The 24,256-nt window shown below is 48.3% G+C and overlaps 10 protein-coding genes across 10 annotated transcripts; 6 read left to right on the top strand and 4 right to left on the bottom strand.

Moving 5' to 3' along the window:
- Positions 1–678: 678 nt before the first annotated feature.
- Positions 679–2,405, top strand: EDB91DRAFT_1139249 (uncharacterized protein). Its single transcript, XM_041318919.1, has 8 exons — positions 679–896; positions 949–985; positions 1,035–1,074; positions 1,127–1,289; positions 1,347–1,550; positions 1,605–1,708; positions 1,758–1,820; positions 1,875–2,405. Exons 1-8 carry the CDS (start codon positions 743–745, stop codon positions 2,229–2,231), a joined length of 1,122 nt encoding a protein of 373 aa, XP_041176262.1. The 5' UTR covers positions 679–742; the 3' UTR covers positions 2,232–2,405.
- EDB91DRAFT_1139217 (major facilitator superfamily domain-containing protein) lies at positions 2,406–5,397 on the bottom strand. Its single transcript, XM_041318918.1, has 21 exons — positions 5,188–5,397; positions 5,009–5,120; positions 4,867–4,945; positions 4,746–4,818; positions 4,672–4,691; positions 4,543–4,613; positions 4,430–4,490; positions 4,348–4,375; positions 4,277–4,295; positions 4,145–4,224; positions 4,041–4,091; positions 3,914–3,991; positions 3,676–3,862; positions 3,589–3,621; positions 3,451–3,540; positions 3,295–3,401; positions 3,097–3,236; positions 2,964–3,041; positions 2,823–2,898; positions 2,711–2,774; positions 2,406–2,655 (listed from the first exon to the last, which is right to left on the bottom strand). Exons 1-21 carry the CDS (start codon positions 5,295–5,297, stop codon positions 2,638–2,640), a joined length of 1,575 nt encoding a protein of 524 aa, XP_041176261.1. The 5' UTR covers positions 5,298–5,397; the 3' UTR covers positions 2,406–2,637.
- On the top strand, positions 5,398–6,539 carry EDB91DRAFT_1347721 (uncharacterized protein; the record flags this gene model as incomplete). Its single annotated transcript, XM_041325941.1, has 2 exons — positions 5,398–6,378; positions 6,432–6,539. Exons 1-2 carry the CDS (start codon positions 5,527–5,529, stop codon positions 6,537–6,539), a joined length of 960 nt encoding a protein of 319 aa, XP_041176260.1. The 5' UTR covers positions 5,398–5,526.
- On the bottom strand, positions 6,471–7,204 carry EDB91DRAFT_1347720 (uncharacterized protein). Its single transcript, XM_041325940.1, has 5 exons — positions 7,092–7,204; positions 6,960–7,042; positions 6,879–6,903; positions 6,755–6,821; positions 6,471–6,699 (listed from the first exon to the last, which is right to left on the bottom strand). Exons 1-5 carry the CDS (start codon positions 7,122–7,124, stop codon positions 6,623–6,625), a joined length of 285 nt encoding a protein of 94 aa, XP_041176259.1. The 5' UTR covers positions 7,125–7,204; the 3' UTR covers positions 6,471–6,622.
- A 288-nt stretch (positions 7,205–7,492) lies between these two features.
- On the bottom strand, positions 7,493–11,395 carry EDB91DRAFT_466400 (uncharacterized protein). The gene is made up of 3 exons (XM_041327357.1): positions 10,395–11,395; positions 8,177–10,251; positions 7,493–8,119 (listed from the first exon to the last, which is right to left on the bottom strand). The coding sequence occupies exons 1-3, from the start codon at positions 11,200–11,202 to the stop codon at positions 7,745–7,747; spliced, it is 3,258 nt and encodes a 1,085-aa protein (XP_041176258.1). The 5' UTR covers positions 11,203–11,395; the 3' UTR covers positions 7,493–7,744.
- A 3,191-nt stretch (positions 11,396–14,586) lies between these two features.
- EDB91DRAFT_1139197 (Adenosylhomocysteinase) lies at positions 14,587–16,947 on the bottom strand. The gene is made up of 12 exons (XM_041318917.1): positions 16,887–16,947; positions 16,782–16,828; positions 16,689–16,724; positions 16,585–16,637; positions 16,466–16,535; positions 16,377–16,411; positions 16,146–16,324; positions 15,860–16,095; positions 15,593–15,804; positions 15,394–15,543; positions 15,087–15,335; positions 14,587–15,036 (listed from the first exon to the last, which is right to left on the bottom strand). Exons 1-12 carry the CDS (start codon positions 16,903–16,905, stop codon positions 15,030–15,032), a joined length of 1,293 nt encoding a protein of 430 aa, XP_041176257.1. The 5' UTR covers positions 16,906–16,947; the 3' UTR covers positions 14,587–15,029.
- An 87-nt stretch (positions 16,948–17,034) lies between these two features.
- On the top strand, positions 17,035–17,973 carry EDB91DRAFT_466132 (uncharacterized protein). The gene is made up of 6 exons (XM_041327355.1): positions 17,035–17,197; positions 17,255–17,336; positions 17,396–17,482; positions 17,535–17,724; positions 17,779–17,885; positions 17,961–17,973. Exons 1-4 carry the CDS (start codon positions 17,134–17,136, stop codon positions 17,611–17,613), a joined length of 312 nt encoding a protein of 103 aa, XP_041176256.1. The 5' UTR covers positions 17,035–17,133; the 3' UTR covers positions 17,614–17,724; positions 17,779–17,885; positions 17,961–17,973.
- A 1,234-nt stretch (positions 17,974–19,207) lies between these two features.
- EDB91DRAFT_1249450 (uncharacterized protein) lies at positions 19,208–20,465 on the top strand (the record flags this gene model as incomplete). Its single annotated transcript, XM_041323087.1, has 2 exons — positions 19,208–19,348; positions 19,413–20,465. 2 exons carry the CDS (start codon positions 19,208–19,210, stop codon positions 20,463–20,465), a joined length of 1,194 nt encoding a protein of 397 aa, XP_041176255.1.
- A 627-nt stretch (positions 20,466–21,092) lies between these two features.
- On the top strand, positions 21,093–21,566 carry EDB91DRAFT_1139189 (uncharacterized protein; the record flags this gene model as incomplete). Its single annotated transcript, XM_041318916.1, has 1 exon — positions 21,093–21,566. A coding segment is annotated over exon 1 (280 nt), but the record flags the coding sequence as incomplete, so codon positions are not given.
- A 31-nt stretch (positions 21,567–21,597) lies between these two features.
- On the top strand, positions 21,598–24,168 carry EDB91DRAFT_1347715 (uncharacterized protein). Its single transcript, XM_041325939.1, has 15 exons — positions 21,598–21,863; positions 21,916–21,960; positions 22,012–22,119; positions 22,172–22,298; positions 22,346–22,404; positions 22,452–22,490; positions 22,541–22,659; positions 22,712–22,810; positions 22,864–22,941; positions 22,984–23,016; positions 23,067–23,180; positions 23,231–23,287; positions 23,340–23,613; positions 23,664–23,755; positions 23,811–24,168. The coding sequence occupies exons 1-15, from the start codon at positions 21,713–21,715 to the stop codon at positions 24,093–24,095; spliced, it is 1,680 nt and encodes a 559-aa protein (XP_041176253.1). The 5' UTR covers positions 21,598–21,712; the 3' UTR covers positions 24,096–24,168.
- The last annotated feature ends 88 nt before the right edge of the window (positions 24,169–24,256 follow it).

Here is a 24,256-nt window from a genome sequence, read left to right as displayed (position 1 = left end):
AACAGATCTAGAATTAGACGTAACTTCAAGTTCAGTCAACATCACAGGCGGTAGAATCTGCCGTTTCTAGTGACTATATACTTGGTTCTAATATCTCGTCATTGAATTAGTCAACAGCCAATCAACAGCCATATTTTTGAGCATTTCTCAGAATTTGTTCCTTGCCCTCACCTTTCATGGGATCGATTTTCCCTGGGCCCTCCGACGCTCTCGCTATCGCTGGCTGATCCTCACAATATGCGCCTCCGCAAGTCCGCGAGACTAATGAAGTGAGTCTGATTTGAATATCGCCCAGTGCTCTTTAAATTGGCCATGGGTTATGGTACTGTAACCGAGTGGCGATACCTGATTATTCGCTTCCCAATTCTCACAACTACTACTTACCATGGCTACAGAGGGCATTAACTCAGTAATCGCTGTCCCGGCTATGACACAGCTGAAGGGAAGCTACTTCCGAGTGGGTGCAATCATATCTATTTGACTTACAACAATAGATCTGTGTATCAGGTAGGCACGCTTTGCCTTGTGATTGGCACGAGAAACCTAGAGGACCTCACATTTTCAGAAAGGGTTGTTTAACTTCATGATTATGTAATTCTAGACACTCGTGTATTTCGTATTTCATTGTGGGAGAACAATAATAGTAAATTTAGCATTATTCATTACCTAATGTAGTGTGCATATGTGTAAGTACTGTTGAATTCGATCTTCTCCTCAGCTTCAAGTTTTCCTCGTAATAATCATGTTCCTACCTACCCTCGTCTCTCTTTTTTTCTTCTCTTCGGCAACAGTCCGAGCATCTCCATGCGTCGCTTTTGACACCAACTGGAACCTTCTTGCTTTCGGCCTCGACGGCAAAGACTGGAACGCGGGTACCCAAGACACCTGGTCCAGCAGTCAGTTTCCTGTTGTTACCAGACCTAAATACTTAACATTTTATCGATGTAGGCACTGCGGCCACAGACATTACAACCTCTAACCGACCGTCAGTCCTCTTCTTCACCCATGTATTGCGCTTACATTTTCTTTCATAGGCCATTCGATGCTGCTAACACTACGTGCTACCTCTCACAGGCAAGCATACACCATTGCAGTTTTCAATAGCGGGCTAATTTCTCGTTGACAGTATGCCAACGCCATCTATGCGATCAACGCCGACTCCAAGAATCCTTCCTCTCTTTATATCTACGACGCGACCGCAAAATCATGGTCCATGCAGACAGTCAATGCTGGTTCTTTCGACTACACATCTTTCGGTGCTATTCTAGACCATGACACGAACGTCTTCTGTAAGTTGCCGTCATGTTCACCCACCTTTTTTTAATTTTATTGACATGCCACTGCAGATGCCTTGTCACATGGAAACCTCTTCTCCCTAGACATGGGCTTACTCAAAGCAGCCAATAGCACCCCTTTGAATTGGATTAACGATGAACAAGCACCTTACCCCTCGAACTACATACCAGTCATGGCTCTTGCGCAAAATCACATTCACTTTCTCGACGTCCCCAGTGTCGCTGCTGGGAGTGCAGACATCTTCGTCATTCATTGTACGTTCTATAACCATGTATCACCAAGTGAAGAGACACTAATAGTAAGACCAGACTCCTACTTCCAACCGCAAGCCCAGGCTTACCCACTCCCGAATGGGAGCGCATTCCCTGCCACTTATGGGTATGCCACCTCATTCTTCCAGGCAGATAACACAGTGAGTCCTGCACTTCCCTTCTTGAGAAACATTCACGTGTAGTTGGTAGGTTCAGCAAGAGTTTGCCTTTATTCCTGAAGATTTCTCCGCAACGTACATAATCAATGTTGAGGTACAGTCCTTCATCTTTATTTAACTCGACTTACCCTCACTAACGAATCTTCAGACGAACACCACCCAGGCTCTGGCAGCGCCCACTACCAAAGACACCAAAGCGACATACTTTGCTGGCATCACAGCCCTCGTGCAGCTCTCGAGCAATGGTGCCGTGTCTTACCTCCCTTACCTTGAGGGTAACACGAGCACGAACCCCGCTGCGACATGGGCCTCTGTGAGCAACCTCGCAGCAGCTGCCCCGCCATCCTCTTCAAGTACTAGCGGGTCCAATGGCAGTACTAGTGCCTCTGGCTCACAAAGTGCGACCAGTCCAAGCAGCACCACATCTGGAGCAACTGTGGGCGCAAGCATACAATACAGCATGCTCATCGCTTGTGTCTTGTGTGTCGTTGCGTTTGCAGTGTAAATACTATTCTTTGTTCCGAATAGTGATCGTACATTTTCATACGGACTCTTGGTGTTATCCACTTCATGATCTAACATAGCGGACGGTTTTTTGAGAGTAGACTACTTAACGACCTCGCAATGATTTGTCTAAAGTTGTTATTGCCTGGCAATCTTATGTCCGCTCTTCTGGGTGTTGTGTCGTGAGGTGGATATGCTCTTTATTCTGGAGAATTGCATCATGTCCCCCAAGGTTTGTTATGTCTGGTGGGATCAAGTAGGGATTCCACGCAATTGTTTCTAGGGCTTCTAATACTCTCAATGGTAAGTAGCAAAGGTAATACAGCTGGTGTAAATGACTGCATCGCAGGTATGTCGTCGGTAGAATACAGTCTCTCCTCCCCAAGTGGTGAGATAGCGAGATTGCATTATAAGGCGAAGTGCTCCTACAATTTTGCAGGAAGTTGAGCGGTGACATCAAATCATAATAATGTGACGCACCCGGAAATATCTCCCTCTCAATTGCACCGTTGGCACGGCAAGTAAAAATAATCCTATCACAATCCTGCCATGGGGTTAAAATCTGTTGTGAGTCAGTCTGGTGTGTACATACGCTGCTTCAACACCAAATGTCTCGATTCCACCTGATTTTGTCGCCCATGGGACTTGAAAGTATGCTACGCTGAAGCCTGTAAATAGTCATGACGCGGGTCAAAAAGTAGATGGGAAACAATGCAACGATGATGGTGCCTACCACCGAGCGTGCGCGCCAGGTTGATCAGTGCACTAATTTCTCCCTGATGCCGCGGGAAGCAATCGTTGCAATACGCATCTAATGAAATGAGTCAGCAACTTGACTAGTATCGGCATTTGATAGTGCGACTCACAGACTGCGACTGTATTCACCATGACCGCCACTTCTGCTATCCCCCACCCTAAGATAAGTGCAGCTATATTCAAATGCTGGATACCGGCTCCCAATGTCAAGAAGCCACAGATGTACAGTGGCATTGCTGCATAACATGCCCTGCAGCACGCATGTCCTATCGGTAGCTGCTTGGTGATAACCGATATTATACACCCACCATAACCGACTCTCAGCCTCGAATATACCCTTATTCTTCCGAACGGTGAGGTTCATAATCCGGTCGTTCAGGAATCGCCCACCCAACTCTCCTAGAATCACCGCTAACTAGCATGACATGAACACATGAGCATCCCCTGGTAACAGTAAGACTCACAATCGGAGTCGCGTATGCGCCAGCAACCGCAAATTCGCTGAACCCAAACCCGACCGGAGGAGGGGAGCCCAGAAAAACGACATTCGTCACCTATCATCCTTAACACTCAAAGGACGCTTAAGCAACAAAGCAACACACGTTGATCCCAACTGAGAATCCGAAAACTAAGGCCTTGAATGTACATGAGTGGGAATGGTATGTTGGCAGGGCTGATTTTGCGCTCACCTCAAAAAACGCAACCAAGATAAACTGCGGTCTCCAGATAACGTTCAAACATGCCCATACCACCTCCGGCCAGCTTGATCGATACTTGGCCATCTTATACCCCGTGACTCCAATCAGGGTCTCAAATCGATATTGTAGCCCTGGCAATGCCCGTTGTGGGTCAGGATCCAGATGGCGGTCATACATCCTAATCATGACATCGCATTTTACAAAAATGCAGTGTGGAGCATAAACTCACGTTTCTTCCATGAACAGACCGATCAGAAGAACGACGACGGCACTGTAGAGCGATCCAATCCCATAGGCCCACCGCCAGCTGTCCGTGCATCAGTGACTGTTTATCTCGAAGAGAAGGGTAGACTCGCCTCGTACGCGCCACAAGGAAGCCAAAAGCGAATGGCGATAAGAATGGTGATCTATAGTAGGTCATGAATGCCGTTAAATGCTGATGAACATATTAGTAACGTGCATGATGAATCCAAAGGTCCAAATATTCAATTTTCGAGCTTGTAGATGAAATGGAAATATGTCAGCGACCACATATAGGCCCTTGATGCAAAGTTAGATGATGGTAGTATGGACGAAGGCATGCGATACGCACCGTAACCTGAGGGCAAGTCCTGGTTATCGTGAGTATGGTTGCTAATGGAGAAGTTCGGATCAGGTGCGCACCCAAAAAATGCTGTCAAACAGCGCATTGCTTTCAAATGAAAAGTATCGGCATCAAGTATATTCCCCACATACAAATTCTTACCTGTGAAGGTAGCCAGGTCCGGTGAAAAGGTAGCTCCGACAAGGAAGGCAAGCGCCAAAACCTACAATCTATGTAATTCCAGCATCACAAGATGATCTCAAAGAGACGCGTACCTGTGTCCAAAACAGCACGGGAAGGCGACCGTATCGTCGCATGAGCATTACCCAAAAGATCCCACCCCATCCTTGTGGGAGGAAGAATCAGCCGGTCTGTGGGATTTTATCACTTGAAAGCAGCCAAACCTAGCAGGAAGATGCTCCAACTGTTGGTTGTTATCAATAGTTCCCTTCACTGATTTGAATGCAAGGCTGCGCACTTAGACGTAAGGTTGTTGATGACACCTGTTGTTGTATTATATGTCTGTGCCAATCCAAAGATCGAAGCAATTCCTAGCGATATTGTCAGACGCTATGATAAGCAGTGTGACGTAGACGCACCAATTCCTGAGTCAAAGTCAGGTATGCTAGCTGCCAGCGTGATAATCAGAAGGTGCAGCGCTTTACGCCGATCACTCCACTGCCTCAAACGTTAGCTCTCATCTCGCAGTAAGATATCAATCCTTAACAACCATGTTCTCACATTCTGTGGGTCATTCGGATCGTCGGCAGGTTGTGGCCAGAGAATCGTAGAGCCGTCGGGACTCAATTTAAGTGTCGAGGCCAATGCCTCGCCAAACTCGACCTTTGCCTGTCTAAAGTAGGTGTGTTCTTAGTCCTGGATTCACTGCCAAAGGCTGAGACTGTCATTGAATCACATACTGAGGATCGACTACCAAACGACCGGCAGCGTGTTCGTAGTAAGAGAGGGGGTCGAATTTCTCCGCGACCTCGACATCGCCTTTCTCGAGGCGTTCTCCCAGCTGGAACATTGTGGTTCAGAGTCAGGGAGGTGTTCTCACTTACGACCGCATGAAGGGTTTATATCCCATATTATGATAATCGGTTCGCATGCATGGGCCCTGGGATATCGATGGATAAGTACATTTTGCCAAGACGTAACTAGACGGTTCCGGAATCAGATACCAGGGGTAATTATTTCCAGCCTAATTATAAGTAAGTGTGGAGTTCCAGACCCGAGCATACGTGAGAAATTTATTTATGGCTTCTTCAACACAAGATCGCGAGGACATGGATGATACTGGCTTCATTGCACTCTCTACTCGTCTACGTCGGCGCATAGATAATGCATTCGATAGCGCTGCTGCAAGCGCGTCAGGACCATCAAATCTGCCTCGAAAGAAGCGTAAGCTTGACTCAGCTCAGCCCACTAGATTCGCTCCTGTGGAAGACGTATCACCAGGAGGATTCTTGATAGAGGATGCAGGAGGTTTTATACTTGATGACCGCACTCCGTCTCCATCTCCGGATCCAGTCTCCATATCACTTTCATCTGTCCCAGCTGCGCTCCAACGTCTTGGCCTCCCTCCAGATGATGAAGAGGTTCTTTCTGTGTTTCAAAATGCTGCGTCAGGCTGGGGAGCAGGCTTGGACGGATCGAGTGAAGTCAACCGGAAGGAGTGGCGAGCTGTATGTGCTGCTCTCCTAGAGGCAGAAGATGGGGAAGAGAGTGATGATGGCAGGCCTGCTTCTGTTCATTCCGAAACGGCAGCACTCAGTGGCCAAGAGGAAGATGGTGGCCCGGACAGTGACGAATATCGCATGTCCGTCGATGAGGACGCCAGTGAACCAGAAGCATCTGATGAGGAATCTCAAGATGACGGACCTGCTGTTTCCAGATCGCACAAACCCCGAAACTCATCCGAGTCAGCGATCACCGACGCAAGACTTGGTGCTGGTCAATTGAGCGCGAAACAAAAGGCCGAATGTCGAGAAGACTTCGCGAGGTTCTTTCCTGATGTGCCTGACACTGAGCTGGACCGTCAGAAGATCATGATCAAAGATATCACCCGCGTTGCAAATGTGCTCAAGGAGAAGATCAAGGCTGAGGAAGTAAGTCAATATCTTATCGATCGGTGGCCCACGTTAACAGAATTTCCCTTCAGATTATTGAAATGCTGGAGGCATTCACCAGTTCACCAGATAAATCCATAAGTCTTCAAGACTTTGAAAGAATGATGATAGCAACAAAGCTCATAAGGTATGGGCAATAATAAACAAAGCCTAGTGGTAAAGCTCTACAAGTGGAAGAGTAGCGTGCTACAGTACCGTGTTCATCTGAGTGGCAGATATCATCCTAAGGCCCTGCTGTGCCATAGTTTGCAGGAGCGCCAAAACCTTGATTGAGAGGCTGGTAATGTCCGTTGCCGATGTCTGTTACACCATAGGTCTCAGCTGCAGTGCACAAAATGGCAGGCAAAGTACGTACAATGGAATCCTCCATGACCATATCTTTCTTCGGCTTGCATCTTCTTGTAGATGAGCCAAAAGGCGTGCTGTGATAAGGAAGCTATCAGTCAGAGTCCAGCTCTTCACGATAGTGACCGACGCACAATATGTCCGGGAATATATCCCAGGCTAAGTATACCGGTGGTCAGCCCGCGTCAAGATCACGGAACTGATGACAAGCTCACATAGTCAAACAAATATTTATGAGCAAGTCACAGCTGCAGCCAGTGATGAAAGCAGCAGCAGCTGGTGGAAAAATGATAGCAACCTGTTCAGTGATTCAGTTCCTGTGCATGTACAGCGTTGTAGGTACGAACAAGGATTAGAAGGACGTCAGAACCTTTGACCATAGTGGTAAGCGAGCAAGAGGTTGAGTTGATGGGTCTGCAGTGGAGTAAGGCCAAGTTAAGGCTTATATGCGTGTGGTGCGCGCAGCCGCAGCGACAATTCCACACCCGTGACCTCATCAGGTTATAAATAGCATGATCAGGATCTAGAGTACGACAAGTTGACAACTACTCTTTGCACCACATGCACAGATGTCAAACAGAACAGCGTCCGTTGAGATATCTAGTCAAAGGGAGAGAAAGGCAATTATGACAATGCAGAGCCCAATAATCATTTAGTTTATAGACGGGATAGCTCGTGTACCAGAACGATGATAACTGCAGGAAAACGAACAACTGTGTATGAAAGCCAGCCAGGATGTGAAAGGACGATTGAACGATGATATGATATGCGAGGATGATACTGCCGTGAAGAAAACATTACTGTGTAAGCATGCATATGAAGCAAAAATGTTAGCGATGGAGAAACACGAGGATACAGACCGACCATCCTGATGTGATAAAGAATATGTAAAATCAATAGGATCACCTGTCCGCGGACGCACTGAAATGTGCGCGCGGGTAAGGGTATGAACTTCCTTCGAGAACGAGTTTTAAAGAGTCACTGAACGCAATTCCAGGGATTAAGTGCTTTCCGATGCTGCTGGCGCCCAGGAGCCTTCCGCTTCTTCGCCAATGACGAAGACGATGTCTTCTTCATCGTCATCCTCCGCATATGTATCACCCTCTTCTTCTATCTCACTATCCTGAACTTGAGCATAAGCAGCTTGAGGCTCTTTTGTCTCGGATTCGACCGGATAACACACGATGCTCCTCGGAGCATTGGGCAAGACGAACTGCTTCCACTGCTCCGTGGCCATCCGAACATATTCGCCCTTGACCTCAGTCAAGCTGGACAGGTTGAGCACGTCGCGCACGAGCAGCTCCTCTGTGGTAAGCTTCCTCACCCTGTTGAAGGAGGCTATCAGTGAAATGGGTATCCATCCCTGATCATCCATCTGTGTAACATGTCGGTACTTGTCTGAAACATGATATTCGCATCGAATTGAACTCACCCGCTGCCGGAGGTAGAAGTCCTGTGCCATGTTCTGAGGGCTTAGATAGTACTCCAACTGGCCAAGAAGACACGACCGTGTCGGATCCAGAGGGAATGGCAATGCCGACTGTGGCATAGGGATGGGAGGTGCGCTGTTCACAGGTATGGTGACTGGAACGGGGTGGTACAGTTCGTAGTCGGGAGGTGTATAAGATGGTATGTGCGGAACGTAACCATTCATATATTCGGCACCGGGGGGCAGTAAAGGATTAAACTGTGGAGGCGGCGTGAGAGATATCGAAGATCGTTGTTGGTGGTGGTAACCTCCACGGCCAGGATGTCGGCCTTGATAGCGACCACCAAATCCTCGAGCTCGTCGACCCCCATAACCGCCCCGCTCGTGTGGCACATAGGTGCTAGCCCAGGAGCCTCGACGGGGTCGCCCACGTCCAGAATCTCTAACTTGGTCCCACGCCTCCGTTTCTTCATGTGCTTCCTGCCACGTGTGCGAGGTAAAGGCCTCCTGTACTTCGAGCTGTTGCTCCCGTTCCTTCTGCAGCTGTATCTGCGCCCGCTCCTTCTGCCACTCCAGCTGTCGCTGCATCTCCCGAGCTTCCCTGGCGCGGCGAATAATGTCAGTGGCATTATCTGTGCCGCTCACGTCGCCGAATCCATATCCATAGTCCTTGACCTCCCAGACGTCGCTCGTAGCAGAACCATCCTCAGAGTTCAGGATTGACGGTCCGGCTTGTGACGTATCGATTGGCGGGGTGACAAGTTTCTCGTTCCTGGAAAGTTGTGTTGCGGACGTCGCGACAGGTGAATGCTGGCCAGGTAGAGTAGCAACTGGTTGCGCAGGTTCGGCAGGGGGAGGTGGACGATCAGATGACGCGCTCCGTGAATCCTCCGACGGACCACCCTCATTCAGACTGTGATACTTCGATGTCGTTCCAAACACCCACTTCTTACTAGGGGCTGCAGCGTCTTCCCCAGCAGCAGTATTTGGTCGTTCATCAACCACCTTTTGCCCTTCCTGAGGCGCATCATCGGTTGCGTTCGCATTGTCCGTAGATTCCGCTACGGGACTCGCAGGGGGCCTTGAGAGACTTTTAGTCGATTGTTTTCTATTGCTTTGACGAGATGGCACTGGTTCGCCGGGCGTAATGCCGATGGCAAAGCCAGAGAACTGTTCCACTACTCGGTCGATGGACTCCTTCCCAGGAGCCTTCTTTTCGTTCGGTGCCTGATCGATGCTCCCAAACACCATATGTCGTGGAACCATAGCAGGAGGCGAAGGTGAGTCTTGCGAGCTCTCAGGCTGACGCACACTCTGTGGCACACCCTGCGTGGGCCGAGTGTTCGGTAATGGCTCAGTTGTGCCTGGAAACGGTGGATTGATGAATGGAAGATGCATCGGCGAGGGCACAGTATATTCATCCTGCAGGAACGGGGAAGGATAGCCAGGAACGGGGCGGGGGTGGATTGGGGGAACGTACCCATCCCACGGTATCTGCGAATGGCAGTATCCGCATCTCGCTGTGTATGGAGGATATACCGGGTATGGCGGAGTACCAGCTCCAGAGGGAGGGCGCGAACCCGCGTATGTAGGAGAGGCGTGCCCTGTAATAGGACTTGGGTAGCTCTGGTTGGGCAGAACGTACGGATGTCGAATGGCCGGAGGTAGCGGCGACAGGCATGCAGGATGGAGTGGTGCGTCAATAGTGGGTGGCATGGGCGGAGATCTGAAATAATGTGATGCAATATCGGTAGGAGGATGAGAAAAACTGTGATGATGATGGTGGTATGCAGTCCTCTCTGAGACCCTTGAATTCATACGCGGTGGATTATAGGGAATCTTTGGAACCTCAGGACGAAGGTCATATACTACATTCGGATCATCATCCGGTAGTCTCTTTCCTCGTACTTGTAGCTGAGGACTCGAAGACGAACTCCCAGCTTGACTTTCTACTCGCGAGTAGGGTACCGAGTGCGAACCCGTAGAGTTTATCTCGAATACATTTCTGTTGTTTAGACGAGACATTTGAGCTGATGGTGACCTTGAATCACTTTGATGTCGGGTAGAATCAACGCTATCTGCCGAACATAAATGTGACGAGCACCATGACCTAATCGTCAGCATGGTCTCAACATAGCCAAAAAGGAATTGTAAAGAAGAGAAGCGTAACAATAGGATGCTTAAGAAAGGCAGGGGGTAATCGACAAGGCAAATGACGTACTCTTTCTGGACAGGTCAGCTGAATTTGATGCAACTGGGTGGCCTTCTGACCTTCCGGACTTCTCGACACCGCCATTTTCTCCAATGTCAATAGATGGAGGTTTTACGACCTCTAGCCAACTAGACGAATCACTGTCATTTAATAGATGGATAGACACGGAGGACGAGTGTCGAGAAAGGTGTGAAGGTATGCGCACGACAAAAGGATCATGGGCATCATCGTCTCCATTGAGGGAAATTGCCTGTGATGGACTCGAACGAGATGTGGAAGCTGATGATGTAGTGTTTGGAACATCTAGTGGATGTGGGGAAGTACCCATGACGATGGGTCTTAGCCTGGGATGGACTGAAGGCGCTCCGACAGAAGATGTGACTATTGCCCTTGGCTGTCTCTGAGGTTGGTGTACGTGTGCAAGTGCCATCTGTTCTTTCAAACGTTCTGTCCATACATTCACAGCAGGCGCCGCCTTTGACACGTTGTGGACATTTGGATCTACATGGTTCGTTGACCCATTATAATCCTTCACAGCGTTCTGTGGAGACACCTCGGTGGGTAGTTCTGGAAAATCGGAAGCGCCAGCCTGGTATCTGCCCGTCGCTTCCACCGAACTAAGCGGTTTGGGTAATTGGGGCGTGGCATTCGATGGTGGTGACGCAGAGGAAGATACTCCAGACGCGCCGGGGACGGCTGAACAGTCTCCAAGAGAGTTCCGAACAAGGTTCGGAGAGCGAGGAGAATGAGCCTGTTTTACACGTTCAGCGTAAGAAACTGAAGGGTTGATCAATGGTGCAGGCGCTGAAGAAACCATCTGCCTGTTCGCACAACGTTCCTGGCACGAAATCGATGATTAATAGTTAACTAATTGACTAGCTGAAGAAGTCAATGGTCGGGATATGCTTGGCCTTTTGCAAGGATAACAGATTAGGGCTCAAACGGGTGGTCGAAGTTAATGAAGACCAAGGATATGGAAGGCAGGGGGAGGCGATGAAGGGATACAAGCACGCTCGCCTATACATAATAAATTGACCAATGGCCCCTACACCCATGTCGGTACTTTCCGTTCAACGGCTACTACCGAGCCTCGACTCGACTGAATTCAACCGACCGCGATCGATCATGAGCCTAAGCATCGGATAGCATCATCCGCATCAATCATGATCATTTTCTATGCTTCTTATCCAGACATTGAACAATGAAACTCTTTCCCTGCATCGAGCTCATGATAGCCACCGTATTACCATCTGACCGTAACGGTCATCTATGTTTTCTATCTTGCAATCCGTGTTACGCCCATTCAAACTGGCACTCCCCGTACTCAAACAGATCATAATTCTCCCGCAAACGCCGGTTCGACCACGATCTTAATACTCCCCAGTCTTCTAGAGTGAGGGCATTTCAACATCAGCTGGTGGTGGTGATCAGTGTCACTACTAGCATATTGTCTCTCTAATATGAACAAACATTGGGATAAATATACTATGCACGAGGAGATCTTTACCAGAGAGAAACGGCCCGTGGCAAAAAGGCATCTGGGTGCAATCATTGCCTGCCTGCTCTCGCATGAAGAACTACCCCTTGCCATAACTCTTGGCGCAAATTATGAGAGCTCTCGCACCTATGTATTGCACTCACTTGTGCAGATAGCTTCTGAAAATCCCCAAAAGTAAGTGACATCCTTGAACACATGCTTGTAATGAGGATCACGATCTCATAGTCTTCTTGCTACGAATGGCGGGAAACCCATTCAAGTTTCAGAGGGATGTTTGACGATCACTTACCCCGGGCATCGTATCTCCCAGAGTCGCTCCAATAATCCTAAGCTTTATCAGCTCTTGCACTTAATGCTGTGAGACAATGAACGGGGTTTTTCTCTGCCGTTCACATTAAAAATATGCCAATATGACAATGCAAACGACAGCTTTGGATAAGCCCCAAAGTGCGTAATTAAGCGATCTGGCCAATAACAGAGGCCAGATAGCCAGTTTATACGGGGAGAATAGGCTGGTTCGCGGGCTCATGGTAAGTGCCAAAGACAGGACAAAATCAAATGCATTCAACACACAGTTCCGAAGGCGCGTGAGTTATGAGCAATGTTCGGGATTATGCCGGGCCGGGAGATCGTCAATGCTTATCGCGATCAGTGAAGGCTGGTATGTCGTGGAGATTTCGCGGAGGTTGCGTATTTGATCACGGAGGGTAAGCAGGACATATAAAGTTGACACAACGTTGGTAAGATGGACAACATGACAAGCAAAATGTGCACCACGCCATAGACAGCAGAGACTCAAAAGAGGGGAAAACATCAGCGAGGTGTCAACGACCCAACGTCAACAATGAGTTCCTGCAGTGCACTCACCGGCGTCTCAAGCAAAGCTTAGCTCTGCCCCGATCAGCGAATCTTCCCTGACAGCCCTAGGGTCTGCTAGGTTGCATGTTATCATGATCCGAGACTCAAGTAACAGACAGCAAAAAAGATCATCAAAGTGCGATCTGGGTGTAATTGTGGCTGGGTCTATTGATTTTAGATGGACTGGACGCTCGTCACATCAAATGAACGCAGACTTCTGAGCACCAGAGGTACGAACACGGACGTCTACGTCAGGTTTCGAAATGAAATTGCATCCACCCTGTGGTGTTTAGGCGCAGATCTACCATGACCCAGAAAGTCCGGAACTCATCTGCCAAGCAAAAGGTCTTTGAGGGGCAGTGACCATGATCTGCGATAATTAACGTGCGCAGTCCTTCCGACACACGTGGCCAAGGTACTGATTTGTTGGTGAGCTGAGTGATTTGCGGTTGGAAAATTTACATTCCATCTCAATTCCATCTTATCACCTTTGGAGAAGGGTATGTACTACGGATGCACGTTCACCATTCATCGCAAGGTGTTGCTTCTTTGATCAATACTCTGGCAGGGATATAAATCTAGGTGATTGGAATTTGGAACGATTTCACTCACGCGGCTCACTGAGCACTTCGCATACTTAGTTAAAGTTTCGCCTATGACGGCCGTCGTCTCCGGCCGCGAAGAGTGTAGCGAAACGATTTGCTCAATCACGCCCTAAATGAAGCTGAAGTCCGACGGCGGCGGCTTCATATGCATCCCATGTCCGAAGACCCTGTGCGGTTCCAGTGCATCGACAAGGATGTTCTCGCCTACTATGAGGAGTTATCACTGCATCAGAGACCGGGGTCAAAACAAGAGCAACAATAGTGGCCCTGCCTCAACCCTGCCTATCCTGATTCAACATTGTGAATCAAACACTTACCTAAGGCAACACGCGCGGCCGATACCGCACGGAGGGTGACTGAATGACTCCGAGTCATAAGTATGTGGACATGGCGTTGAACTTAGTACGCCGGCATCAGTAATCGATTGTTCATTGAACAGCGTTCGCGAATCCCTCTGCATTATTTTGCTTACGGTAAGTCATTTATTGTGAGTCGTAACGGCGAGCTTAAAAAAATGAATAGACTGGTGTTTGGAAATGACTGGCAATCACCAATTGACAAGGAAGCGATAGATCTAGAGGAGGAGGAAGATTTACAAATGCTCGTATCAATGGTCATTTCTGGTGCAGAGATGGCAAGGCAGGACCGTGTTTAAGAAAGTCGACCGCCTAGATCTCCCGAGGAAGTGAAAATATCACCACCCTGGCCCGGTAACACTCTGTTGCGAGCGCGGATACAGGGAGGCGCTCGACAAGCAAATAAATCGAGTGAAAATAAAACCACCCTAGACCGGTAACAACCTGTTGTGCCAAGCGTAGAGTAACCCATTGAAGCACTAGACAGCAGTGGACACAAAAAACTTCAAGTGAACATAAAACTACCCTAGACCAGTAACAGTATGTCGTGAACGCAGGATGTCATATTGAAGTGTTAGATATGATATTAAACTTCTCACATGAGCTTTGAGGGATGGGTTGAGCCTTGGGGGGCCAGGGCATGTTGCAACACATTCGAAGCACCAGTGACCGCAGTCGTGGTCGCCAAGTCGAAAGGGTCGTCTATGTCGTTGCTGTTGTATGGAGGTTCACAAAATGATGCGGGTACGACGGAGAACTGAGAGACAAGGTCAATGGGTGCCGTTAACTGCTCGCTATGAACGATTTCAATGGGTAGCGCGGAGGTACATTATGTCAGCCGATATTGCAGGCGTTAGTGGCCTAAAATGGCAAGAAGTTAGAGTCTGCGCTTCACACTGATTTATTCACACGCTGGCCCACATCTAGGCCTGATTCATCCCGAGCAGGCTCTACCAGGTACATAGCCGTCTGACTTAACGACTGAGCCAAGGACGATGATCGCCAAGTCGAGGTCTGCCTTTGAAATTCAACATCCTCATCTCATCTCGATTGGATAGATACGCTACACTATGTAAGATAGGGCACGTTGAGGCCCGTATGGCTTGCCCTGTCCCGACTCCAGTGCACTACAAGAAGCCAAGTCGAAAGTACAGTGAATCTCCCGCCATAGCCCTGCAAGCCCGCAAGGGCCCAGCCTTTCGTCAACCTCGACAAAGAGCGTTGAGACTCTTCCATAATTAACATCCAACCAACAAGGACGTTGAAGGTCCCGTCTCCTCTTATCTAGCGAGGGCACGTTGAGGCCATCATGCAGCAATCGATGCGCTTAATACCTATTGAAGTGGTTTGTCAACGGACGACTACAGAGTTGTATTGGTCTTACCTGTAGTGCGAAGCTTTGTATGGGCCTTGGACAGGGATGTCGAGGTAGCTAGATTGCTCGGAACTGAGCTCAGTCAACTTGACGTTGAGCTGAGCAAGATGAGCACGAGCGACTTCCTCATCCAATTCCTTGGGAAGCATGTGGACGCCGAGGGGGAATTTCTCCGGGGTGGTCCACAGAGCAATTTGGGCCAACACCTGGTTCGTGAAGGAGCAAGACATGACAAAGGACGGGTGGCCGGTGGCACAGCTGGAAAATCATCATAGGTCAATTATGAACAGGAAAATGGAATGTTGAATCAACTAACCCCAAGTTTACAAGACGACCCTCAGCGAGGAGGATGATGTGACGACCAGAAGCCATCGTGAAGCGGTCAACTTGAGGCTTCACATTGATAGCCTGCTTGGCGTTCGCCTTCAACCATGCAACATCAATCTCAACATCGAAGTGGCCAATGCTATTAAAGAGTTAATTCTAATCACCGAGATAATAGATGTTGTACGCACTTGCAAACAATTGCGTCCTCAGGCATGACTAGGAAGTGCTTGCCAGTTATGATATCACGGTTACCAGTAGTAGTGACAAAGACATTGGAGCGCGGAGCAGCATCCTCCATGGTTGTGACCTCGTAACCGGCCATCGCAGCTTGTAGTGCATTGATGGGGTCGATTTCCGTCACCAGAACACGGGCGCCGTACGAGCGCAGAGATTCGGCGCACTAAAACGTGTAACCTTGAATGAGAGCAGGACAAAAATAAAAGAATACTACTCACTCCCTTACCGACATCACCGTAACCAGCGACGACGGCGACCTTACCAGCGAGCATGACGTCAGTGGCACGCTTGATACCATCAACAAGGGATTCCCGGCATCCATAGTAGTTGTCGAACTTGGACTTCGTGACGGAATCGTTGACGTTGATGGCTGGAACCTTCAATTTGCCTTCACGGAAAGCCTTGTACAGGTGGTGGACACCCGTAGTAGTCTCCTCAGAAAGACCTTTGATGTCTTTATCCGGCCAAGTTAGCGGTGTCATGGATCGACATAAGTATCCTTACCCTTGAGGTATTGGGGGTATTTCTCGTGGACAAGGTTGGTAAGATCACCACCGTCATCGAGAATCATGTTCAGCGCCTTGCCACCAGGGAAAGCAGCAACACTCTGTTCGATACACCATTGGTACTCCTCCTCAGTCTCGCCCTTCCAAGCGAAGACAGGAACTCCGGTTGCAGCAATACTATAAAATCAAGGTTAGGATATTGATATCACATGAAGAAAGATACACTTACGCAGCGGCAGCATGGTCCTGGGTCGAGAAGATGTTCTACCAATGGAAGTGAGTTTGCCTGACGATGATCACGTAACCATGGGTACGTACGCAAGACGACCAGGTGACTTCAGCGCCGAGAGCAGTCAATGTCTCAATCAAGACGGCGGTTTGAATAGTCCTGCAGAGAATAAGGACTTCCGCAACAATGAAACATTATTTAAACTCACATGTGCAGACATCCAGCAATCCGAGCGCCAGAAAGAGGCTTAGCAGCGCCGTACTAAAGGAAGGCCATCAAAAAGCGATCCGTTTGCGAGCTCACACGATCTACCTTTTGCCTCATGAACATCAATCCTGGCATTTCATGCTAGAAGACGCGAGATCAGTTTATGAACGATCGCGAAAAGTAGGGGAAAACATATACCTCAGCGATCTCGATCTCCTTGCGACCGAACGCTGCGAGAGAGACATCTACAGGAATTCATGCTCGTTCGGATCAACAAAGCTGAACCAAAATCTTCCTTCATACCTGCTACCTTGAAGACCATTTTAGAGTGTTTCTGAGGAGATGATGGGGGAAGGAAAATGAGTGAAACTAGATAAGAAACTGATCGCAGCGACCTTTTATCTCAAAAACCCACGTGCGCTAATGAAACTTCCATACAAGGTGCGTGGGAGTTCGCTGTTTGAACTCTTGAGAGAAGTTGAAGAACGTCCCCACTCTATCTGACGAGTTCTTCATATTCTCTCTCACAGATCCAGTTCTTTCGGAGTTCATGGCATTACATGAACAATCTGACCAGGTGATGGAGAGAAAGAAGTGTCACCTGTTGGAAATAGGTATGATAAATGTCCTGCAGATACGTCCTTGAATAACCTGCGACTCGTGTCTCCAAGTGCAATATACATGTGAACCAGAAGAACTTCCTAGTGGAGAAGTTCGTCCTCGATGCTTCCCTCTCCCTCGCATCTTTAGGATGTTCGTGTGAACAGTACACCTCAGGGAGTTGATATGATTTGACGTGGCTACGTTTTCAGATGCCCTGACCGTCCGGCCGTGGAAATCACGAAGCTTCTCAAGATTGACCTCAAGACAGGTGAGATTGAAATGCCCCACGAGTCTAGGTTCGTTATCAGACAACGTATCGTGAACTTCTACTTAATCCGTCTAATACAGCGACCTTCTTCCAAAGGGCAAACACTGGCGAGACATACGCCGATACAACTTTGAGACCGAAGTTGGATCAAGTCATTAGCCGATTCCAAGCTTCCAAGACCACACAAGACCTACTCCACAGAGTTTGATACAAGGTTTTACCCAAGACTCACTCAACAACTTGCGATTTACTTTTGGCAACTGTCCCTGAGTGCGTAGTCCTCGGGACTACAGTTCTCTGAATCAGTCGATTTTTTGCATTCAGTGTCATATGAGTTTAGCTGTTGCTATAATTGAATTGACTGCCAGCAGCCCCATTATTATTTTTGCTTCTATGGATACTTCAGGTCATTTCCCATGTTTCAGCTTCTGGTGTGTATTATTGTCAATCGTCGCTTCTGTTCACTCTAGATCACACTCTGACCAATTGCCTATGATATGTTACAGCATCTAGCGCATAGGTCGCAATTACTGTATGCAACATCGGCTCAGCCTGTGGTGTTTCTCATGGCATTGGTGGCCAAAATAATACCCTACATTTTCCAAGATCCAACTAATTCATATACTGTTTATTGAATCAATGTCCTTTAGTCGTTGTGTAAACCAGTTGATTGTTGGACCACGAGCGCGTGCCATTTAACGATTTTCTTCTGTCCGAAGATCGGTGTCAGCTCGGGGTTGCCACATCTGATGCTATTCAATGATCACCGTCGTATCGTTGATTTGTCACGGCAATTCAGGGAGACTTCGCACTTGTTGTCTGGTCGTCCGGGAGATGACGGCGACGACCCGAATGTTAAATTCGTCATACAGGGTCATACTAGGGTTATACGTCGCAGCATCAGGTACGTGCATTCCATGTGCGTTGATTGGGTTTCAAGGATCAGGACACAGAGTTCTGTACAACACACCACTGCAGGTGACCAACTACGACGACTTACTTCCACGCATATAAATAAGTTGTACCTCAAACTTGGCTACCATCCGCAGGTATGATGCAAAACTCCCAACCTATGGCGGGCAGTGTCACTTCAATTCATTCGTCGATGATGCCGTGACCTCCAACTGAAGTCCGGCGTTTATAGCTGGCCATCAAAATATTTGACAGGGCACTTATAATTAGCCTAGCAATAGTAGTCTTTGGAGGTGTGATCAAATGCTCCTGTACAGCCCGTCGCAGATGTTGTGCTTGAAGTCGTCAAGACATGTATGCTGTGAGTTTGTGGTTCAATTGTATCACCCATAGCTTCGCAACTACTAACATTCCGTCGCGACACTCATCCCAAGAGCAAGGTTATTAACCATTTCATTGTCCTGGAGGCTCTGTTCGTTGCTTAACTCGCCGAGGCTCTGGCACCTCTTCCAATCTTTGCCTCGCCCGCTAAAGGTCGCGTGATTAACACTGCCAGGGCCTCATAGGCATGTTTCATACATTTAATCGGCTCGAAGGCGTCCAGGGTGGTCATCCCGTGGATATCAAGTGCGAGGCTATAGAAGACACGCCATTGATCTGGCATTCGCATTCAACCTCCTTTTCAACTACTCAATATCGCACTGTTTCATCCTCCCCTGTTGCCTGTCGGCGTCATTCCTCTCGAGGTGCTCCCCTCAGACCAACGCCCTTTCAATCCTCAAGCCTTCGACAGGCTTACTCAAAAACGGATCTTCGCGAAGTGTCTGATCGCCGCTCCACCATGTCCCATCCTTTTTCTTCGAGGGGAACACCTAGTCGGATGCTTTATGCTCAAACAGATGCCCCTGGTCGGAGGTCTGTGGACAATGACCAACATGTCATGCAGTCACCGCCTTATGCACTGTCAAGTACTTTTGTCCAAGTGAGTCGCCTCTTTCTTGCCTTACTGCGACCATGTTCACAGAACACACTTCATACTCTCACAGTCTCATGGAAGTATGGATATAGGCCCACAAGCGTCTGGCTCCGGCATGACTCCGACTTCAAGTCTATCTGGCGCCGTCGGGGACATAAATATCCCCCCGCAACTATGGAATCCTGCAACCAGATCTCCATATTCAAATACACAAACATCTTGGGTGCCTGGTGCTCACAATATGTCCAATATTCCGCCAAACATGCAACCCCACATTCATTCCACTGTCCCCTACAATACTACTCCTACCACAGATCTTAATACCGCAACCCACCCTAACCAACCGTCCGTCACACCAAGTTCACCGCCATTCGCGCATACGTACCCAAGTCAGATGTCATTCCAACAAGAACGTTCTTCTCAAAATTCTCCCGCCTTTATGCTGGGTCGCCCAGGGTCTCGAATGTCATTCGATCAGTCTCGCCGCTCTCCACAGGATGCCATGGAAGAAGAAAACAAACTCCTTCGAAAGAGGGTGAAAGAGCTTGAGCTAATCAATGAGAAAGGCCGCCAGCGCATCAGAGAGCTCGAAGCTGAATTAGCTGGCCGCAGCATCGCTGACTCTCCAATCCGGCACGCAGAGCCGTCCATGGGTACAATCCCCCCTGCTGTGTTCGGCAGAATGTCCACTCCTCCGGCTGTGCAGGCATCCTGGAAAGCTCGCACGGATGCTCGTATACGGCTTTTCTGTTCGTTGAATCGTGCTGGAAATGCGTTATGCTCCTGGCACGATTCGCGTCGGGAGCGTCGAGCATACCCACCGCGTATGGCTCCTGCTGGCCATCTGAACTGTGGTTGCTCATATGATGAGGCACTTTTCGAGGAAAGCTTGTCTCGTCATGGCGTCGGTAGCTACCATCCCGGAGAGGCCGTCCGCATGGACCCTGCCCTTCGTAACCCTCTACTTAAATTACTGCAGGAGCGATATGGATACAGGGATGGTGACTTCGAAAGACAGCCGGCAACAGGGGATTGGTCAGATGGAGAGGGAAGTGGCTTGTGGGAGCAGAAACTGCTTTCAGGCGCTTCTGGCTCCAGAAAAAGAGGCGAGGATCGTCGATAGTAAGCCTTGAGTATTGTATATATTTATGTTATCTCCATCCACACCATTAATGTACGCCGACCCTGCTTTCGCATTGCATACATACTGTATTCCACATTCTTGCGCACGTCTCCCCGTTTTTATCTTGTCTCCAACTTGCCAGTTTCCACACACATTTATTCAGGCTCATACACTTAATTTATATAGCGAAACATTGAGATCTCCGTCGTACCCGTAGACAGCTTATAATTATGTAGATCACAGACTTGAGACTGTAGCAGAATTGTCAGAAATCCATCAATTGTAAATGCGATTGCACCCAGACTCTGGATCCCTGGTTACACTGATAGTGAGAGCAGGAAAATAGGAGTAAAGAGTGAACTGAGAGACTCAGAGAGAGAGATCAGGAAGAACAGGAGTCAGCAGGGGTCGGATCATCGGGTACTTAATCTAAGGTCTGGTTAATGACTTGTGCAATAACGGTGACAATGTTCCCCTCGTTCCCCCTCCCAGATTACTTCGACGAACAAGCTTACAATACAAATTTTTCCGGATGCAGAGACACTGCAAAATTGTTCGACGCGTAGCTCACTTGCAAGTTGCAACGCACTTGCGTGTTGTTTACAAAATAGATACCATGCAATCACCCATCAGTAATACAACCACGTAATATTTAGGATCTTGACCATGTAGGAGCATGCTCATTGCTATAGTCCAGTACTTAGCATGCGCTTAACAGAACATCGCTTTTATCACCCCGACCAGTTATGTTTCTGCTAGTCGTTTTCTGGACGTCAGCACTGCGGATGCTTCTCACACGGAGATCAGCGCTCAGCTCCAGTACACTGTACAGCCTATTAATTCGGGTATCAGTGAGTCCACAGCCAGCCATTTTGTTTCCAGTGCAGATAGTGCACGCGTGCACTGCACGCCAGCCTCAATGCAGGTGTGCCATGGCAAAAGATAGTACGGTGTGCAGGCAGCACCGGATTCAAATGGAAATGTCAAGCGCGTGCTTATCCACAATGCACGTAATGCAACCATTAAACTAGCGGCGATCTTGAAAAACTCGCTGGCATCGCTAGCATCACTGGCAGTGGTACCCTGTGACGGCTGTTGTCAAGAACGAGGACGATGTAACTCTGACACAGGCGTGGCTTGGGCGAGGCACAGGTCGGCTGACTAAGCTTTCGGAAACGTCCGTGCAACTTCGTCTCTCGCTGGAACCCCTAGTTCAACGATTTTGTTATTCATATACCAATATTCCGATGGCGCTAAAGGCTTCCCGGCTCATTATATTTGCATTTTTCGTCAGATACTGCATCGCCTGGTCTTGGTCGCGTCAATCTCCGGATCAACCACGCGTTGTTCAGTCTGCCAAGCACAGTGATACTCAACTATTTTCACCTGAGATGCACGGTACTTTTTGCGGTGGCCCTTGTTCTTTCATGTATGTGACGCTCTCTCCTAGCTGGACTATCACACGAAGAGATCGACCTGATCTCCAAACACACCGGTGATCGCAATCTTTGCATTCGATGCGGGACAGGAATCTCATGAGCTTTAGGCGCATTTGATGGATATATGCGTAAAAGTGACTGCTTTCAAGATGCCGCAAGACACGCCCAGAGTCGATGCGAGGAGTCTCACATGAGTGAGGACGAACGCATACAAGGTTTTTTTCGGTCTGATGTTCACACTCTGAGACCTTCCTTATATTCGTTTAGTTGCTATCAGGCTCACCCTTTGTGAACTTGCTACAGCTCGCCACCATACGCCCCCTCTCGAGTGTTCTCCATTTTCTAGCGGTGTCGGATCACCCGTCCCGCATCATGTAGTAGGTGATTGTGTCGAGTAAGTCGTTGTTGATCAAGACTCGGCGAATGCTCATTAATCCCCAGCGCACTCTCTCGGAGCGCTCAATTTTGGTCTAGCTACTCTGGGTACCTGCGAGAAATCCGTGAGACTGGATCATTTCTTGGCTGTTCTGCTAATTGCTGCGATCAGCCCAGCTGTGCTTTGCGTTTCGTCGTTGGATGGAAATTGGTGTGTTTTAATGGAGATGGTAGCTGTTTCTCTGACGTTTCACTATCTAGACACCGCAAAGGATATCTATAGAAATATAACGCTAGAGAAACTCGCTCTTATTCGCTTTATTCTAGAACAGCAAAAGGGTTTCACAGCTGCACGCCAGAACTGGGAGCGATCATCCACAGTTGAAGCATTCCTCTAATAATCGAACTTGCGCAGTTGATCATCTCCAACAGGACCTGGGCGATCTTATCAATGTGTTGAAATCGACTAACAGTAATATACGCGACGTCGCAGATGTGACGTCCACTTCCATCGTTCAACATGCGCAATCAGTGGGTGACCTTCTGATATCTTTAGACACAGATTATGGACGAACTACCTGCAGCTGTTCGCAAAGATGGAGACTACCTTGTCAGTTATCAGCCAGCAGAGCTTCGACGATCGTATTCGTTCATTGGACAAGGTAACTTTTCTGTGGCTTATCGATGAAAGCTAACATTCCTAGGTTGACCGGATGATAGATGATATGGAATTAAGCGTATTGCTCTCGCTCTCCGTGTTTTTGAAGTTTCCTGAAGGAATACACAGCATTCGGCAGCCATGTCGTCGTTGCTGTCACTCGTCGAATCGCGTTTGACCGCTGAAATCGAAGAATTCGCATCGCTGATGTTAGAGCAGCGCCTTCAATCTCGGGCAGTCGCGGTACGGTCTTCTGACTATTTTCCGTGAAATTCTTCTGATCGACCTCCCAGGATCAGGTTCAGCAGAAATGGTCTGCGCTTGACGGGAATTTTTTTGCAATGCAAAATGTGACCGATTTTCTCTCATTTTTGTTGCGGGTTGACAACAACTGCAATTTAGTCCTTCCATGACCTGCAGAGTGTGATCACAGGGCTTACGGTCTCCTTGGAGACCTCTTTTTCCCAAGTAGTGCACACGCAAGAGATTCAACGAGAGGTCGCAGAGTCTGTTTCACTTCTTGACGACAGAATTTCTCAGCTCACAAAGGCGACTCATCGCGAACTTGAAACAATCAATCAAACGGCTCTTGCACTCATTGACAACTTTCAGCGCAGGTCAAAACACAACACATGGCTATTTAATCTGCGGTGGCTTTTGCATTTTGTCGAACCCAGTTTGTATCTCTATCCATTGCACCCGGTTTTTCTGACACGTCTATGCTAGCGTCATTCCTCGGCTTCAAGACTTTTCAAGTTGCAACTAGTTTCTTGGTATTCCTCTGGCGTTTTCTAGAAGTGATGTTATCACTTCTCATGGTACCTCAAGACTTGATATTCTGTTATTTTTTATTCATCTGTGTTCCTCTTGCAGACTAGCGTCGCTGTTTCCAGCATCAAAAGTCAGCTATTACACAAGTTCCGTGGTTCAAAACAACAAGTGCAGCCGAAAGAATATTCCTGGCGTCTCGACCCTTACCCGGAGGAGAATGTGTCACTTGTCTCGAACTTCAGGGATCTACAAAGGAATGACGGCTTGGACCCGCGGATCATTCGACGACTTGCTGGGCCTCGCATATCTCGTATACCCGATAGGATCTGTCGTAGAGCTACCCAAGAAACTCTGCGTGGCCCGTATCCCTCTTCTATCTCTTATTGAACGTTAGTTGCTGTTTTGTAAATTTTCTGCACATTATTTGCGTCAAGTCAGAAATTGTATCCTTAAATTTAGCATACGTGTATGCTAATTGTCATTGCGGGAATCCTTGTTCAAGGATTCTAATCAATGCTTATTGAGGAATCAACCACTTCCATGTCAGT

The sequence above is a fragment of the Suillus paluster genome (genome assembly GCF_016628075.1).
Source record: "Suillus paluster strain FC165 chromosome Unknown EDB91scaffold_33, whole genome shotgun sequence".
In the NCBI taxonomy this organism is placed as follows: domain Eukaryota; kingdom Fungi; phylum Basidiomycota; class Agaricomycetes; order Boletales; family Suillaceae; genus Suillus; species Suillus paluster.
This window is presented reverse-complemented; position numbering and strand designations above follow the sequence as displayed.